This window comes from Sinocyclocheilus anshuiensis, unplaced genomic scaffold (genome assembly GCF_001515605.1).
Source record: "Sinocyclocheilus anshuiensis isolate Anshui unplaced genomic scaffold, SAMN03320099.WGS_v1.1 scaffold1170, whole genome shotgun sequence".
Classification (NCBI taxonomy): domain Eukaryota; kingdom Metazoa; phylum Chordata; class Actinopteri; order Cypriniformes; family Cyprinidae; genus Sinocyclocheilus; species Sinocyclocheilus anshuiensis.
The window spans coordinates 1,152,847-1,169,437 of NW_015538055.1; the positions used below are offsets into that span (position 1 = coordinate 1,152,847).

Below are 16,591 nucleotides of genomic sequence, written 5' to 3' on the forward strand. Positions count from 1 at the left end.
AAATAATGCAGCACATTTAAATTGTCAACGCAAGGAAATAAATGTCTAAGAAAACCTGCATTACATCTAAATTAACTCATAAATCATATATAATTTCGTAAATTGCATAAACAATTATGAACAAAACAGCATCATGTATTTATGCATTGCATAAATTGAAGAGCAGCCGACTCGCCGATCACACAGATTGCATTTGAAAACATATAAGATGCAGTGAAAAGGAATAAACCTCCACAAATTCGCAACGTGTTTTCTAAACGTTTAAACTGTTTTAACTTTGCATGGCTTTCTATACATCTCTTGTATGACACGCGAGTGCAGCAGTCGTATTTGTCCGTCTAAAAAATACGCTGAATATGCGTTCTGTGTGAATGGCTTGGTTTCGGTTTTAACCTAATCAAGATCTTCTCCGCATTGATCTTCTATATTTCTCTAATATTTTGAATGCATAACACAGCAGCGGCGCATCTCGTGGGCTAGACAAAACATTAAAATGCAACAATGTCACCACTGATGACGCTCCCTGACGCACTCCCAACATTCAAATGCAAATGTTTATTTTAAATTCGACTAATATTCATTTTTTAATTCACAATCTCCTCATCACAGGCAGGCACTGCACTCAATTCAGCATGTGTTCGTGTTTGTGTGTGCTGTCTGCGTCCCTCATCGCACGTGCCTATATCATGCACTATATCGAACATTTTTTATATCGCTTTCAAAGAAGGTGTACCGTCGATAAATATTGATACCGTTTTATCGCTAGTGCACGATATAGTTAAAAAAATTAAGCTGACATATGGCACAATCCAAATATATAAGCCCACATACCTCTATCATTCAGCACAAATCCAAATTTTACCATATTTGCAATGTAAAATTTGGTTGCTAAACTATTTATTATGTAAACAAGACTTGCACTTGGTATCCCAAAATTCACATAAAATAGCAACATGTGAAAATATGTGTATTGTGTACTACTGCGGTGAAGCAGTTGTCACTACTATACAACAGAAAGTTTAAATTGAGCCAAGTAACTTTTCTGGTTTGGCTGACTCAATATTTGTTTGATACTGAATAGGCTGCAATGTTAACTTAGTAATGCCAGAACTGATGTGTCATGTGTGAATGTGCATATTTGTGTGTGCACTTGACGTTAATTTCATTATATAACTGGCTTTGGAATAAAAGGACATTTCAGATGCTAAAACAAATTAATACCATTGGATCTAACAAATGAAACTACTACATATCCATAAATAAAAAAAATAAAAAAAAGCTACAATAATCTCCAGACAGAAAAAGGTGAGAATAACACCAATAAAACGTATTAACTAGAAATCTTCACTCTTGCTATCTGGGTAAAATTTAAAGAGAAGAGAAATGCAAGCTTTTGGCAAAGGCAAGAACAGTAACCTTGTCATAAACTCCTCAAACTTTGAGCTGGTAAGGTTGAGGCTGGACCAGTGTGTGTCAGCTACTGGCTTATGTTCAGGGGGGCCCAGGTACGCCAGGAGGGTGGCCATCTTGTCAAACGGTCTGCGACCCACTGCCTTGTGGTCCCTATGGTTTAAAGTTTGATTACAAGATTTGTTAAAACTGTATACATTACAAATTTTCCATGCGTTAAAACTCTTTTACACTTACCACAGAAAAAGGAAAAAGATTGTATCTAGATGGGTTAGTTACTGAAAAACCCCAAGCATACAGACCTTGTATACCTTGCAAATGACTTGACATTCTTTGTATATCTAGAAGCTATTTTACCTGTTGCTGGACAGGTATTGGCCGATTCTTTCCTGGTTGTTCCATAACAGACGGTGCAGGGCGAGCACATTGCCGTCACTGATGAAAGACAGACTGTGGTTCACAGAATCACTTGGCGGAGAATCAGATGCAATATCCAAGAAGAACCTGACAAAAAAGAAATTAGGCATTTTGAAGTGCAAGGTTCATAAAGTTGCTGAGAAACACATGGGTTTAAAACATGTTTCAAGACTCGATAAAATCACAACAGGAGTTTTATGGCCATTAAGTCCATATCTTTAAGTTAAGGACACATATACTCGCATACCCCTAAAGCATGGCCAAAGTTACGTTTAACAAATATACTCATTTAAAACTTAGGTTTCTCTTTCAGGTTAAATAATCAAAAATATTTTGATGTGATGAACATCTAGCACAAATCAAGAATCTCCACTAGAGAGAAACAAAAATAATCTAATATAAGAGAATCAATCAAATACAAACATACTTTCTGGCTGCATCAAAGTTGCTTTTGACAAAATCATTAAAGGGCCGCATATGCTCTTCTTTTGTGAAAAGGACATGATTAGCAATGCTCTGGAGTATCTGAAAAAAAAGAGAAAAAAATATTGTAGACAAATTTTGTATACATAAACATATTGGTATAAATAAACATTTCATCTTGCCAGTTAGTCAACATCCTTCACCACAGATGATGGAAATGGGAGACATGTATAATATCTAAGAACATGGCATTACTTTACTTACCTTAGACATTAGCTTGAGGCCACGCTCGATGCGAGGTGGAGGTTTCTTGTCTAGGATGCCTGCCTCATATGGTGATACAATAGCTGGGTTAATGAAGCGCAAGAACATAGCACTTCCTACTGCACCGATACTGTTCTGAGGAAACCGCTGACTGACCACCTGCACAAATGGATGGAGGGATACAAGAGGAAAGATAGTTGAGTTCTGGAAGGATGCAATATAAGTAAATGACAGGCAAAAGTCAAATTCTTTCCGATATATCGTTGCCATCATGATGATTTTAATTAAAATATAACAGAATACTAACATAAATTTCAATAGGTTTAAAATTTAGAAAAGGATATTATGAGGAAAGAAACTATGTGAATGGCAGAAGGGAAAAATAATTGATAAATGGGTTTCATGGCAGTAAAAACAGGCTCTACAAGAAAGTAATGTCATGGGACTTGAAACATTATAGAGTGTTTGCACAGAACAAACTAATATTCAAATGTCAAATGACTTGTATGATGGCAAAGATGCAAACTGATGCAGCTTACTGATTATCGACCATTAAAATGTAATGTACACACAGTACTAATAAACATTACCACACTAAAACACAAAATAAATGTTTGTAGAACAGGATGTGACAATGCATAAACACCCTAAAAATAATATTCATGGCAATGTGTGGCCACAATTCCACCACACCTATAATTGATCAATTATGCCCTAAATTATTTTTAGATGACTGAATTGTTTCTGTCTCAAGTGACTTCAAGTCCACCTAATTAGACTGAGACTTAAAATAGGCTATGGAAGATCTCAGTTTACGTAAATATTTTCCAAGCCTACCACTACTGAGAACCAAAGAATACTCTTTTGCATAAATTTGCATTAAAAAAAAGGAATAATAATCTTGGCAATTAACTGATTCTTTGTGTATCATTTTCAGAAAATCAAAAACTTGACAACTAATGTGTTTACATGCACCAATTTTACATCTAACAATATAAAAATCTAAAATAAAACATTTTTTCTTTTGTTTTTATATATTTTTTGATAGTAACCAGTGTTTTAATATGTGTAAACATAATAATCAATCAAAAAGACAACTAAACTGCACCATGGCCATGTTGTGATGGTCCTAGCAAATGCAAATGAAAGGAAATGAGGAAAAACAGACAGAAAATTAAATGTGGGAATATTTAGATATTTTACACCATTACATATATTATCAAGCATGCATATGCACCAATGGTTTCTGAAATTGAAAACATGCACAACCATTGTCTTGAAGACGACCCATAAAGCACATGACAAGCCAGAGTAACGCCAACATGTTCATTAGACTGTATTCAAGCATGCAAATCACTTAACACCTTCATTAAAAGCTTTCCAAGAAAGACAAGACTCCTCCAGGAGCCAAAATACAGATTCATAATGCTTTCTAATTTAATCTCAGAAACGTTTCAAGTTTATAGACTCTCAGAAGGTAGACCTAGTCAGTACCAGGCTCAAGGTCTGCATATTTGAGGATACACTGTCTTCATGTTAGAACAGACCTTAAACCCACACAAAGAAAGAGTCTTCTGCTTTACCGCAAGACACAGAAAAGCTGAACTGATCCAAACTGCCCGCCACCACCGACCCAGTCCACAACAATTGAAAATCAAAGGAAAAAAGGTGATCCAAAGTGGTACAATTATTTTGTTTGTTTAGCTGCTCGTTTTCCACACTATGTTGTGTTAAAAAATGGAGGTGTCTTCATAAGAAAACAGTATATATTGCAAACAATGCTGTTTACACAGGTGTTTCTGAACATGTTCTGGCGAAAAGCAAAATCCAAAAACAAGAAAAAAAAAAATCAAATGAACAAATTCATAATAAAAATGAAAAATAAACATAAAAAATACAAACAAACCAAAAACATGTTGCATTTATGGTATGAATAAACCCAAACTAATAACAAATGGTAGCTAAAGAAAAAATAAAATGCTAAAACACTTACGGATTTTTTGTTTTCCTTTTTTTCTTTAACAGTGGCTTTATTCAGAAGGGAGTGGCAAGTAGCCTACAGGGCAGAGATGAGCACAGAGAGGTCACAGCAGCTACACAACTGCGCTCAGCACAGCCACAGTGCATACAAACACAATGAAGGAGCAGACAACACAACCACTGCCTTCCTAAGAGCTGACCGATGAACAATTTCCTTCATGTTTATTTCAGTGATTAAGAAACACCGGCTGAAGCTCTCCAAGCAGAAAGTAAAGCAAAAGCAGTAAAGATGCTACAGTGGAGAAGAGAGAAGAGAGAGAGCTCTCGGCCCAAGCAAACAAAGTATGAAAATATTAAGAGTGTAAAGATATTAGCGATAAGTTAACGCTAGCCGCGGGAAATTAAAGACCAGAATATGTGCATTGCATGTATGAGGACGCAAGTGGACCATGCAGAAGATAGAATGAAGTGTGTAGCAGGACTGATGGTTGCAGCTGATTTGATAGGATGAGTCATACATTTTTTTTCAGTCTGTTTTCCCAGAAAGGAAAGACTGTGTTTAAATGTATCTACTAAACGGAAAATTTTAAGAGTTCACTAGCAATGACCTCAAAGCTAACTATATGCAACAAAACTATAATTTCAATTTTATGGGACTTAATAAGCCGAACATCACAACCCGATCCTCGTGATTACAAACAAGACAAGAAAGGCCATAAAAGAAAACAAGAAGAAAACAAAACTACATGTAATTAAGAAAGAAGAAAATAAAAGGTGTTTTGTCATTCAAAGCTTCCTTTTCTATTCTTAAAAAACAACTTTATGTCCACAAGATGGTGCCCTTGACAGAGTGCAGTCACATCAGAGACATGAGAAAGACAGCTGATCCTTTCAAATGAGAACTTGGTACTTTCGGTTCACTAAAAAGATACACTACCAACTACATAACACCACCTTCAATTTCTTTCTATTCGAGACATAATGGAAAGGAACAAAATAAATTGATTTTGTTAACTGTGGGCTGAATACACTGTTTACATCATATAAATGTACCAAACCCCACGTGTGATATATATATACAGTTTACTGCAGCTAGGAGAATTGTGATTCGTACCTGCTCATGACATATAAACTTTCGCAATACAGCTTCAAGCACTATCAAAATATGTTTCCTGACCAAACTGAATCTGTATGTCTGTTGTTGCATGTACAGCAGCAAATGATTCAGCAGATCTTCTTTGCCATTTGTCGTCATTTTCGGATACATTAAACTTTAATGGGGATACCGGAAGTATTTAAGGATTGCCATTTTGCCATAAAAACACAAGAAATTTTAAGACAACAGTAACATTTTAAACATTCTTACATATCCCTTTTGGGTTCAATATAACAGCAACATAAAAAGAACATATAATAACCATGATAACCCTATTGGAAACCGGTTATAGGATGTACATTACTGTTTAAACATGTGGGGTCAGTAAGATTTTTTTAAAAGAAATGAATGCTTTTATTCAGCAAGGATGCATAAAATTTATCAAAAGCAATAAAGATTTTCACATTGTTACAAAATATTTCTATTTCAAATAAATTCTATTCAATTCTGAAAAAAATGTTTGATGGTTCCCACAAAAATATTAAGCAGCACAACACAAAAAAAAATGATTGTTGAGCACCAAATCAACATGCTTTAATGATTTCTGAAGGATCAGGTGACAGTGAAAACTGGACTACTTCTGAAAATTCAGCTTTGCCTCCAAAGGAATAAATTACATTTTAAAATAGAAAATAGTTATATTAAAGGGGTCATATGATGCTGCTAAAAAGAACATTATTTTGTGTATTAAAATTTCACAACATTACTGTTTTTACAGCATGTTTGTTCAAAAAATGCAGCTATGTGGAGCATTAAAGACTTCTTTCAAAAACATTAAAAAAATCCTACCAACCCCAGACTTTTGAATGTATCTGAAGTGTGTATCTGAAGGAAATGGGGGCATTTAAACTGTCTGATATATTTGTACACAGACAGAGAGAGGTGAGCAGTGGCGTGAGAGAGGATAAGAGCAGGGTTAGAAGTGACTGGAAGACAAGAAAGACAGCCTCAGTGCAGTCATTCAGAGGATGCAATAACAGGGGTTAAAAAAAAAATGCAGACTGGCATTAGGCAGTGAACGTACCTGATAGAGACAGTGGCACACACTGCGCAGCTGTGGAGGAAACTCGTTTGAAGAGTTGATGATGGCCAGGAAGAAGCGGTCTGTGATCTGCAGCAGGTTCTTCTGGTTCTCCTCCAAGTTCTCTGCTTGTTGGTCGAGCCTAAAGAGAAGAAAAGACAAATTAAACATTTCAGCAGAATGACAATGACTACGTTTACATGCGCACGAATAATGTGATTATTTCAATAATCAGAGTAAGGACTTAATCGCATTATGTTTACATGGCAAGAGCAAAGCTCTTCACTCCCGTTTACAAGTGGCAATACTGTGATTAAGGTGTTTACATGCCTGTATATTTCAATTAAAATCGATGTTAATGTTATCGATTATGCTTGCTGCAATTATGAGTTTAATCAAATTATTTAAATCGAAGTATTGCGTTTACATGTGGGAAAGTTTAATCACAATATTCCCAAAATCTCATTATAATCGCATTAAGAGGGTGCATGTAAACGCACTCAATGATACAAACCCATCTGTACTTTGAAGAGTGTTCAAATGTACATCATGGAGAACTTCTTTAAAGGGGACATCGGCCATAACCACCACTGCCATGCGTGTATCCGGTCGCAAAATACGGCGAAAATTCCTACACAACGGTAATAGTGTGATTAAGGTGTGTACATGTCTATACTGCACTTCAATAATGCGACTAAAATAGGAATACACCACGTCTTAATTCGATTTGTGTTTACTTTGAGTATGACTTTAGACGGATTAAGGTAATCCAAAAATCTCTGTTTACATGGTAGATTCTTAATCAGAGTATTGTCTTAATCGTGTTCATATCGGAATATTGTTGTCTATGTAAACGTACTCAATGTCTCGTGAGCAATGCAGGTGTTTTGTAGTTGGATGTAACAGGGTTTCTGCAGACTTTAACAAGTTAAATTTAAGACTTTTTAAGTTTGTAAAAAATCAATATCACATTTGTACATGGTAATTTTTGGAGAAAAAAAGGCACTCTTCCGTGTGAACTGGGATTAACTATAAGAAGTGGTATAAATATACACATTTTCTGCCCCCATGTCTTGAGACTTTTTAAGGCCTTATATTAGGAAAACGTTATTTAACACATTTTAAGACTTTTTAAGGACCCGCGGACACCCTGTGTAAAAGTGAACATAAGAGTCTTAATTTTCTCCCGACATCAGAGCCACTGTGCACACATTAATTTTGGATTAATTTTGTTTTTGACAGTAACACGCCACCAAATACATCAAAAAAATGGAAGAGAGGGGTGGAGTGAGCAGTAGCTCATTTTCATTTAAAGAGACATGCACCGGAAAGGGTCGCTGTGAACAAAGCTGTTTTTGACAAGGTAAAAAAGGTGTTGTTTTACACAACCATTGAGGAATTTTAACCAAAGTATGTTGCAGACATTTCATAAAGACCCTAAAGCCCAAAGTATACTTCACTTTTTACATGTACGCGAGGGACAGTGTACAGTGTGCGTGACGCGAATTCCGTCATCAGAATAGTACGCGCACCACTCGATTTTTGTAACCGCACGTACTTTGTATGCGCATTGAATTATTTTTGCAGTAATCACATGTTCCACAAGGTGGCAACACTGTCCCAGGCCGTTGTTTCACAGTAGAAAATGAAAAGATACGGAACAACAACAAAATAGCGAAGACTGCAACAACAACAGACGGCTGCAATGACAAGCACTTGTGAGCGAGAGGGTATGAGATGGCTCAGCTTTGGTTTAAAAGAGTTCAAAAATATTTGTTATCGGCCATAATTTATGGGGGGAAAATAGAAAACAACAAAAGGAAGTGCACTTGGGGCTTATGGGCATCCGATGTCCCCTTTAAAGGTGAAGTAAGAGCTAGACCCGACTAAACAGTGTTAACAATATGAGTTTAACTAGGTAATCTTGCCTGGTAGGGTCTACTTCAAAACTGATTTGCTGCCACTCTGGCGTGGTGATGATTCCTCTCAACAGCGGCTCCAGAAGCTTCTGCAGATATGCAGCGCCATACACCTGCAAACACATAGTCAGATTTTAAGTGCACATACACTACCGTTCAAAAGTTTTGGGTCAGATTCGCCATCACTGAAATAAATTAAATGTGCCATGACTGACATGGTTTCATGTTACCTTAAAGCAAAAGGTCATAATCTTGCTGGCTAGGCTGTTTCCTCTGAAGAGGGTCTGCATAGAGTCGGCCAGCTCCACCTCTTTTGAGAACATGTTCCATAACAGCTGATACAGCAGATGGCGAGAGTCGAACAGTGTCACCAACACCCTGGCCAGCTCATCCTGAAAACCATCAGAACCTTGAGCACAACAGCTCTCTAATGACCAACAATACACCCAATGCTTCACTCTCTGAGCAAAACGGAGTTAATTAGATATTTAACTATGTATGATTGCCTTTCTTCTGTGTATTTTGAAGAACGCTGGGAACATTGGACCCCATTGACTTCCACTGTATGTACCAAAAAAAAAAAAACATTTCTCATGGTCCACAGAAGAAAGAAAGTCATACAATATGAGGTTGATTAAATGAGAAAATTATAATTTTTGGGTGAACCATACCTTTAAGGCCCGTTCCTAATGACATGAAAAAACTGTAGTATAACATAACTTTATTTTCTGCATCAAAAACAACCCACATCAAATTTTCATTATTGTATGAAAAATATTTAAATATTTTTGAAGTAATTGTTTAGCATCTACAACTAGCTTCTGAGTTAAAAAAAAAAAAAAGAATATAAATATGAAAGAGTTTGCTTTAAACCTTTTCATGCATATTTTTAAATAGATGATAGCTCTATTTAATTGTTCTTCTTTTGCCAAAACTGTTAAAGTTAAAGTTGTTAAAATCTCTCACCCATTGAGAGCAGGGGACCACATTGGCCAGTGCCATGGCTATGGGCAGCTCGCCCTGGTCTCCCATCATGGTAACCAGCTCGACAAGTCTCTCAAAGCGGTCTGCAAGCACGGTCTCTGCGAGCGTGTCGAACTCTGTCCCTTGCTGAAGGATCTTAGTGAGCACCTCCATGAACGTGGCTCGCGTCTGCAGGTCCTTATGATACCCTAGACCTGTTCAAAGACATCAGAATCACTTTCTTCAGTCAAAACCACTTAAGTACAATAAGAATCCATGACAAAGTCAGTGTTTCTCACCGATGGAGTGCATGAGGCCGCTGTCCACATTAGCATTGAGCAGATTAGACATGGCCAGCACAGTACAGTGCCGCAGAGATGCTAGTCGTCTGGACATCCCACGTTTCCGGCCTGCCACCTGCTGGCCGTCTTCCTCGACCTCGCTGCAGTCATTCAGCAGGTTCATGAACAGCGTAAAGTATCTAAAGGAGGAAGAGAAGAGATTACGGACTGAAAACAGACCTTGAAAGACAAAACAAAAGAGTTGGATGAATGATCCTACTTCAGGAAGAGCTGAGACTTGGCCTCCATGAGCTCAACGCCATCACCCTCCTCAGGTTGCAGGGGAAGACCAGCCAACAGAGACACTACTGCCTCCATACTCGCCTGGTCCAGATCCCTGCAGGACATGTTCACAAAAACACAGCATGAGAAAAGATGTGCCACTACACATATTATAAATGGCATTAAACTGCAAAGACAATACCGGGTCAGACATTTGACGTCATCGTCTGCTGCTTGATTAGAGATTCCCATCACCCAGTCTGTGAGGTACTCCACCATTTTATTTCTAAGAAAAGCAGCAAAATCAGACATCTCATAACCTCACAATTCACACACTCAATCATCAAAACAAATTGGCAATTTAACCTTATTAAATGTGTCATCTTTCACATCAAATTGCTACATTGTTTCAATTCATTTCAACTGTAGAGTTGTTTCCACTCAAATTAAATCAGTATCAACAAACTCCATCTTTCCACTGAAGGAAACAGAAGCTGTATTTGAAGTGGCATTAGATGTATTTACGCAGAATGTTTGATGAAGCTGAGGTGCCATAAATGCATTTAAACCGCAAAATTGCAAATGCATAAATAATTTTAGAAGATTAATGTTTTAAATAATTTTTTGAACATACAAATAAGAAATGTTGGGAAAAATGCAATAATACTTTTAAATATGAAACAAACCACCAGTAGGTGGCGTAGGTGGTTTTAATGAGTGAGTCATTTAGTCATTAATTCAACTGATTTGTTCAAATGGCTGATTCATACAGAAACGTCTAGTAAATGTCTTTATGTATGGGTTGTATAAAATTAGTGTCACATTGCAATCGTGTTGATAGTTGGGGAAACACTTGGACGTGTAATGTTGCTAACATGTATCATATATCGTAATTATATTTCACAAAATAAATGCAGCCTTGATAAGCATAAGAGCAAAAAACTTCAATGTTTTTTGTTTAAGTTTACCTGAATTTCATCTCTTGGCAGAAGGAGAGATCATCCCTGCGTTCCATCATCACCTCCACTAGCTGGCACAGCTTAGTTTTGATCTGAATGGCATGGACAACATTCCCTAAAATACGCACATACCTGAGGATGACAGAAAAAGGAAACAGAAAGAGAGAGGGAGCATTAAGAAAAACCCTTTAATGGAAAAATAAACTTCTTAATGCTCTTTTCATTAAATCACCAACCATCCATGCAAATCCAGTGTTTATACTAACATTTTTCCTATCCTCTTTTTAAAAAAAAAAGCATAGGAAAGTGTAAATCAAAGTCTCACCTAACTAGGTTGAGCATCATGGTCTCAATGCTGGCTTGACCGAGGTGCTCTGAGCTTCCTTCAGTGTGACTGTCAAGCAGGTTCTTCATGATGGCGATGGTCTGCTCTACAAACAGTGTGTTTGTGTCTGTAATGGGAACCTGAAGAAGAAAATGAGAAAGTTTAAGAACAAAGATGCCAGCACAGAATGTGGCTGATACTTATGCAGAATGTGACGTGATGTTGATAATATATAAAATCTTATAGTATTTACAAAAGATTCCAGTGTGTTAGCAGATTCTAGATGAAATAGATCACCGAGTGCTGATTGGATGGTATTTAAAAGGAGTGGTCTGGTCTGGATTGATCTGACAACGTTGGTATTCTGCCACCTTGTGTCCAAAACTATACATGACAGCTATTTTGTGAAGAGATTTGAATGCTTGATCCAGTTGAGTAATTTGTTGTATTTTGTTGCCAGTATGTTGTAATAGAAAATGAAGCATACTTTTAGGAGCATTTTTGCATTGAGGCTTTTTCATGACAATTAGAGGCATTGTTGTACTTAATTTACGTTCATTTAAATATATTAAATAAATATGATAAAATATTTAAATATGCTATAAATAAATATTTAAATATACAAAAATAATAACAAATATAACCATACACATATATACAAAGATATTTAAATTACAACATAAAACCTTAAAATAATTTCTATTTTATTTATAATCAAACATTTGTTTTATTTGAGTGCAATATTAACCAGTTCTTTGCGAGAATGATCTTTACGCTCTGAATGTGTTAAATTACAACTCCACATATATGAAATAAAAAATATAAAGTGCACTACTTCTAACACAATATCTAATCCTACAGCTGCATCTCAAGGAGTATCATCTCTTACCGGACCCTGGGTCTCAAAAAACCGTCCAATGCTGTTGCGTAGCTTGGTGAAGAGCATGGGGTAGAGAGCTGGACTGAGCTCCAGTCCCACAAGGTCTTTGACATTGGTGCGAATCTGCACGCCCACCTTTTCATGTGTACAGACCATGAGACCCAGCAGACGGTCCAGAAACCTGTTAAGAGACGTCTCGCTGTTCGCCTCACAAGAGCTCATTGAGATCATGGAGCCCTTGCGTTCGGTTAGGGGGCCCATAGGAGGGCTATAGGTGCCTAGGCTAGGGCTGCTGCGCTGCTGGAGACAAACCCCCCCCAGGGCGCACAAGAAACCGGTCATGTTGATCCACTCCTGAGGACAGAGAGAAAATAGCTGGTAGAAGGGGAAAAAATGATATACCTGACTGATTAGTGTTCTTTTAACTACCTGTCCATCTTCCACTTTGTTTTTCGGGTGGTTGAGTATCTGTTTAGTAGCGTGCTCCCATTTTGCATATGTGTCTTCCCATGCCTAAGATTGAAAAAGGTCAAATTTGAGACAACTAAAATTAATAGAGATGCTGCAATGGATCTCAATGATTAGCAATTAATAACTGAAAAATCTAATTACAAATAAGTTCACATAAGTTGACAAAATGAAATCTTTACCTCTACATTTCCAGCTGTAGGGTGTTTTATCCTCCTTAACAGTGCCATAACTCTCTTCTGAAGTGTGTTGCGGCCTGAACGCACAAATGCACATACAGTTTGAAGGTTGTTTCATTTTGCAATGAGACCAAAAAAATAAAAAAAGATACAAATTATGATTACTGATAAAAAATTATGATTATCAGTATCAAATGCCATATTCATTGCCAAAAATAAATATATTAATTAATTTACTAAATATATTTATTTATATTGCCACATCGGTATCAAATGCTATTTTCTTGGCCACAAAAAATATATATATCTCACAACATTACAAGAACTATACATGATCTTTCAGAGTAGTATTTGATAGAAATTCTAAAATTTTTTCCAGGTGAAACATTTCACAAAACCTCAGACCACAAGAACAGTCCATGTTCACTTCAGTGGCTTTCAACACTAGCTGAATTTATGGGAAAAAAAATACAGTGTCCCTAAAGCTTAAAGCTGTCAGTCTAATCTAGAGACTACTGTAATAACCACTAACCTGTAGCCATCATATTGCTGACAGAGGCGAGCTCCATAAAGGTGTTGTAGTTGGACAGGACCGTGTGCACAGGCAGCTCGTCCACACTGCAGCGGATGTCCGCCTCCTCGCAGAGATGCCGGAAACAGGACATGGCCACCAGCACAGCCTCTGCGTCAGGGCTCCACAAGAAGGTGTAGAGACACACCTCCAGCTTGGTCTGAGCCTGTTTGCTGATGAGAATGAGACTGCCCTGTGTGGCACACTCCTGCACACCAATGAGACATGAATGAGCGCATTTTATCTGAGTGGATCATTGTCACAGATTTCAGGATGATTTTATCATACATTTAGATGTTCATGTTTAGACAGCACGTGTGTTTACCTTGTTCTTTAGGAGAAACTTGTTTCTACATAAGAGAATCTCCCTGAGCCACTTCAGTATCTCTGTACTGTTGATCATCTGATGTCCAATCAGCTTCTTGCAGATCAGAAATAAGACCTGGGAGCTGAGAGGGGAGTAAGGAGAATATAGTCAGATAATCTTTCCACTTGCCAACTTAACAACCTCACCCAATCTTTTTATGCCCACCTGATGTCCCAGAAGGTCTCAATGGGTGCGTCAGGGTTCCACAGCTCAATAGTTTCTGGCTGATGTAACACCAACAGTGCCTGGGTGAGAATACAAGAATGAGTAAATGAGATGTCTTTATTAAAAAAAAAAAAGCACAATCATACGAATTCAAAGTAGCAGTGTTAGTATCATTTATATGCTATTAAGTATATATTTTTATTTTTGATTATGTCCTTTTGTCATTTTTATAAAGTTTTGTTTTAATATTCCTATTAAGCTTTAATTTCTTTTTATTTTAGTTTTAGTAGAATCTTATATTTAAATTGAATGAATCTTTAATCCAAGTAGAATCTTATTTAAATGTTATTTTTTATAGCTTTATTTCAAATAAGCAAAAAACTTAAGTTTTAGTTTTTGGTTAACAATACCAAATAAGAGGTTCAAAGAAAGAAACAGTCTTACCTCCATGGCTTCCTGTGAAAGCTCAGCACTGTGGTTGAGAGGAACCAGCTGGACCAGACCTTTGATGAGCTCAGCTGTGCTGTTCTGGATCTCTTGACCAGGTTTCCCTGGGTTCTGATGGTGAGAAAATGCAATTAGTGGAGTCAAATTTGATAAGAACCATCCTTAAACTACAAGTCTATTGCTAAGCTTAGATATTTAAACAGACCATTGTAGGCCAAATCACAGTTCATATCAAATCATGTTAAGGAAAGACTGTGAAAAAGAACCAGTCTTTTTCAGTCAAAAAATACAAAATAAATAAATGAATAAATAAACATGTAAATTCTAATCAGGATAATCCAGGATTTGAACCAGTCAGAAAACACTAACACTGTTGGATCAGAGCATTTTATCAGAATTAAAGGAGCAAGACATCAAAGGTGACATGTTCAACTTTCCTGGCATTAAAATACTTTTTCCAGCCCTAGCCTAATACGCAGCGACAACTCTAAGATAACTTACTTAAATACAAAAGGTAACTAAATGACTATTTCATACATATTACTGCCAAAAACTCACATGCAGCATTAATTTGGGGTCAGCGTGGATGAGTTTGACCAGGGCCAGCAGCAGAGAACGCGAGTCAAGGTCAGTGGACTTCTCCTTGAACTTTAAACTAGTTGTCATTTTCTCTTTGAATGTCAGACTCTGCAAGAAAAAAAAAACAACTTTACCAACAAAAAAGGCCAGTGTTTTTCTATACATCATAAACTGTATGGATGATTATGTGTCTTAATGTATAGCATTAGTGTGTGTCTCACCGATGTCATTCTCAGAGGTGGATGGGCACCGAGACTCTGAACCACTCGGCCCAATGTGTCCGCAAACATGGTGCGCAGTTCTCCTGAGTAGCAGTAGATGGCGTCAATCTTCGGCCACCAGTCCAGGTGTGACTAGCAAGCACATGAATGTGAAACATTAAAGTCCGTGTAAAGCAATATTAAATATGTGTTCTGAGTTTGTCACACCACAGAAAAATGTGTTATTAACAACCCAGCCAAATCTGAATGATAAAAAAATTTTTAAAAAAATGGCAAGTGCATAGGTTATCAAAACCTTGAAAAAATAAGCAGTATTCTCTGCTCTCAAACACTGGGGTCATGTCCGCTGTCTGCACTGAAACCAGGCCCACTTGCAGGAAAGCTGCCGCCTCTCTCAACTGTCAAATATTGCTACAACCTCAATAGATGCTCCCTCTAGCAGCTTAATTGGATTTACACAGCCAAACATGCATTTACGTGACGAAAGCATAGCTAGCTAGCAAACTGTAGGCTGTAGTAACTAACGGTAATGACAGTAACTCGAGACTGAGCGGGCAAACCACTGATGCTAATGAACTCTAGTTGTTCTAGTGTTAGGGGTGGGGCCGTGCTCAGTCGCTCCACTGCATCAAGACATGATTTTAGGCCCGCCCTAAAAAATCCTGAACACAAAAATGGTGAAAAACTGTTTAACGGTCTAACTCCACAATACAGTACTACATAGTTCACATTATTTGTAACATGTTTATAATGAGTTTACAAACAATTCTCTGAATTGCCTTTACACTGACTTTAAAAAGCAATAAACCTTTTCATTGTTGCAACATGGAAGTTGCTAGAAGGCATTCTTAATGATGGATCCACTAACATTATTGGTGGGCTATGTAAATGGCCATAAAAAAAATCTGATCATGTATGATATGAATTGCTGGTAAAAAAAAAAAGATTTTGACAAGAAAGCATTTTTTTGCTGCTAAAAATAAACATTATTCATGTCTGTATAGAAATTACAGCATCACAAAATGCATTTTATCATGAACAATAATCAATACTCATGCAGAATGCTGACACAATCGGAGATCATTTATTTGCATCATTGGTCTATCAATTATTTAAAATTGCTTCTCATTTGCATAATATTTTAATAATTTTGCATTGCGTGAATGTCTACAGAGATCATACTTACATTGGTGATAATTTTGTGCAGGGAGTTTACCAGGACGAAATGGAAGGTAGGAGGAGAAGTCGAGGCCAGGCATACCTAGCAAAGAATTCAATTTATTAAAATAAATAAATAAATAAATATATATATAT

At 36.9% G+C, this 16,591-nt stretch overlaps 1 protein-coding gene across 2 annotated transcripts in view; it reads right to left on the reverse strand.

Annotated features, from left to right (window-relative positions):
• Positions 1-16,591, reverse strand: part of nf1a (neurofibromin 1a) — an 85,891-nt gene that overhangs the window by 56,454 nt on the left and 12,846 nt on the right. The window contains exons 11-34 of one of the 2 annotated variants that reach the window (XM_016478856.1): positions 16,464-16,538; positions 15,278-15,409; positions 15,036-15,164; positions 14,475-14,588; positions 14,031-14,110; positions 13,824-13,947; positions 13,460-13,706; positions 12,931-13,004; positions 12,710-12,793; positions 12,290-12,634; positions 11,401-11,540; positions 11,085-11,207; positions 10,319-10,402; positions 10,115-10,231; positions 9,853-10,034; positions 9,557-9,768; positions 8,821-8,982; positions 8,600-8,703; positions 6,675-6,813; positions 4,508-4,570; positions 2,515-2,673; positions 2,255-2,352; positions 1,768-1,914; positions 1,417-1,563 (exon numbers count right to left, since the gene is read on the reverse strand). In XM_016478856.1, the coding sequence (XP_016334342.1) occupies positions 1,417-1,563; positions 1,768-1,914; positions 2,255-2,352; positions 2,515-2,673; positions 4,508-4,570; positions 6,675-6,813; positions 8,600-8,703; positions 8,821-8,982; positions 9,557-9,768; positions 9,853-10,034; positions 10,115-10,231; positions 10,319-10,402; positions 11,085-11,207; positions 11,401-11,540; positions 12,290-12,634; positions 12,710-12,793; positions 12,931-13,004; positions 13,460-13,706; positions 13,824-13,947; positions 14,031-14,110; positions 14,475-14,588; positions 15,036-15,164; positions 15,278-15,409; positions 16,464-16,538 (3,281 nt within the window). Of the gene's footprint in view, positions 1-1,416; positions 1,564-1,767; positions 1,915-2,254; positions 2,353-2,514; positions 2,674-4,507; positions 4,571-6,674; positions 6,814-8,599; positions 8,704-8,820; positions 8,983-9,556; positions 9,769-9,852; positions 10,035-10,114; positions 10,232-10,318; positions 10,403-11,084; positions 11,208-11,400; positions 11,541-12,289; positions 12,794-12,930; positions 13,005-13,459; positions 13,707-13,823; positions 13,948-14,030; positions 14,111-14,474; positions 14,589-15,035; positions 15,165-15,277; positions 15,410-16,463; positions 16,539-16,591 lie in introns of both variants that reach the window. The other variant, XM_016478848.1, reaches the window with a different exon arrangement.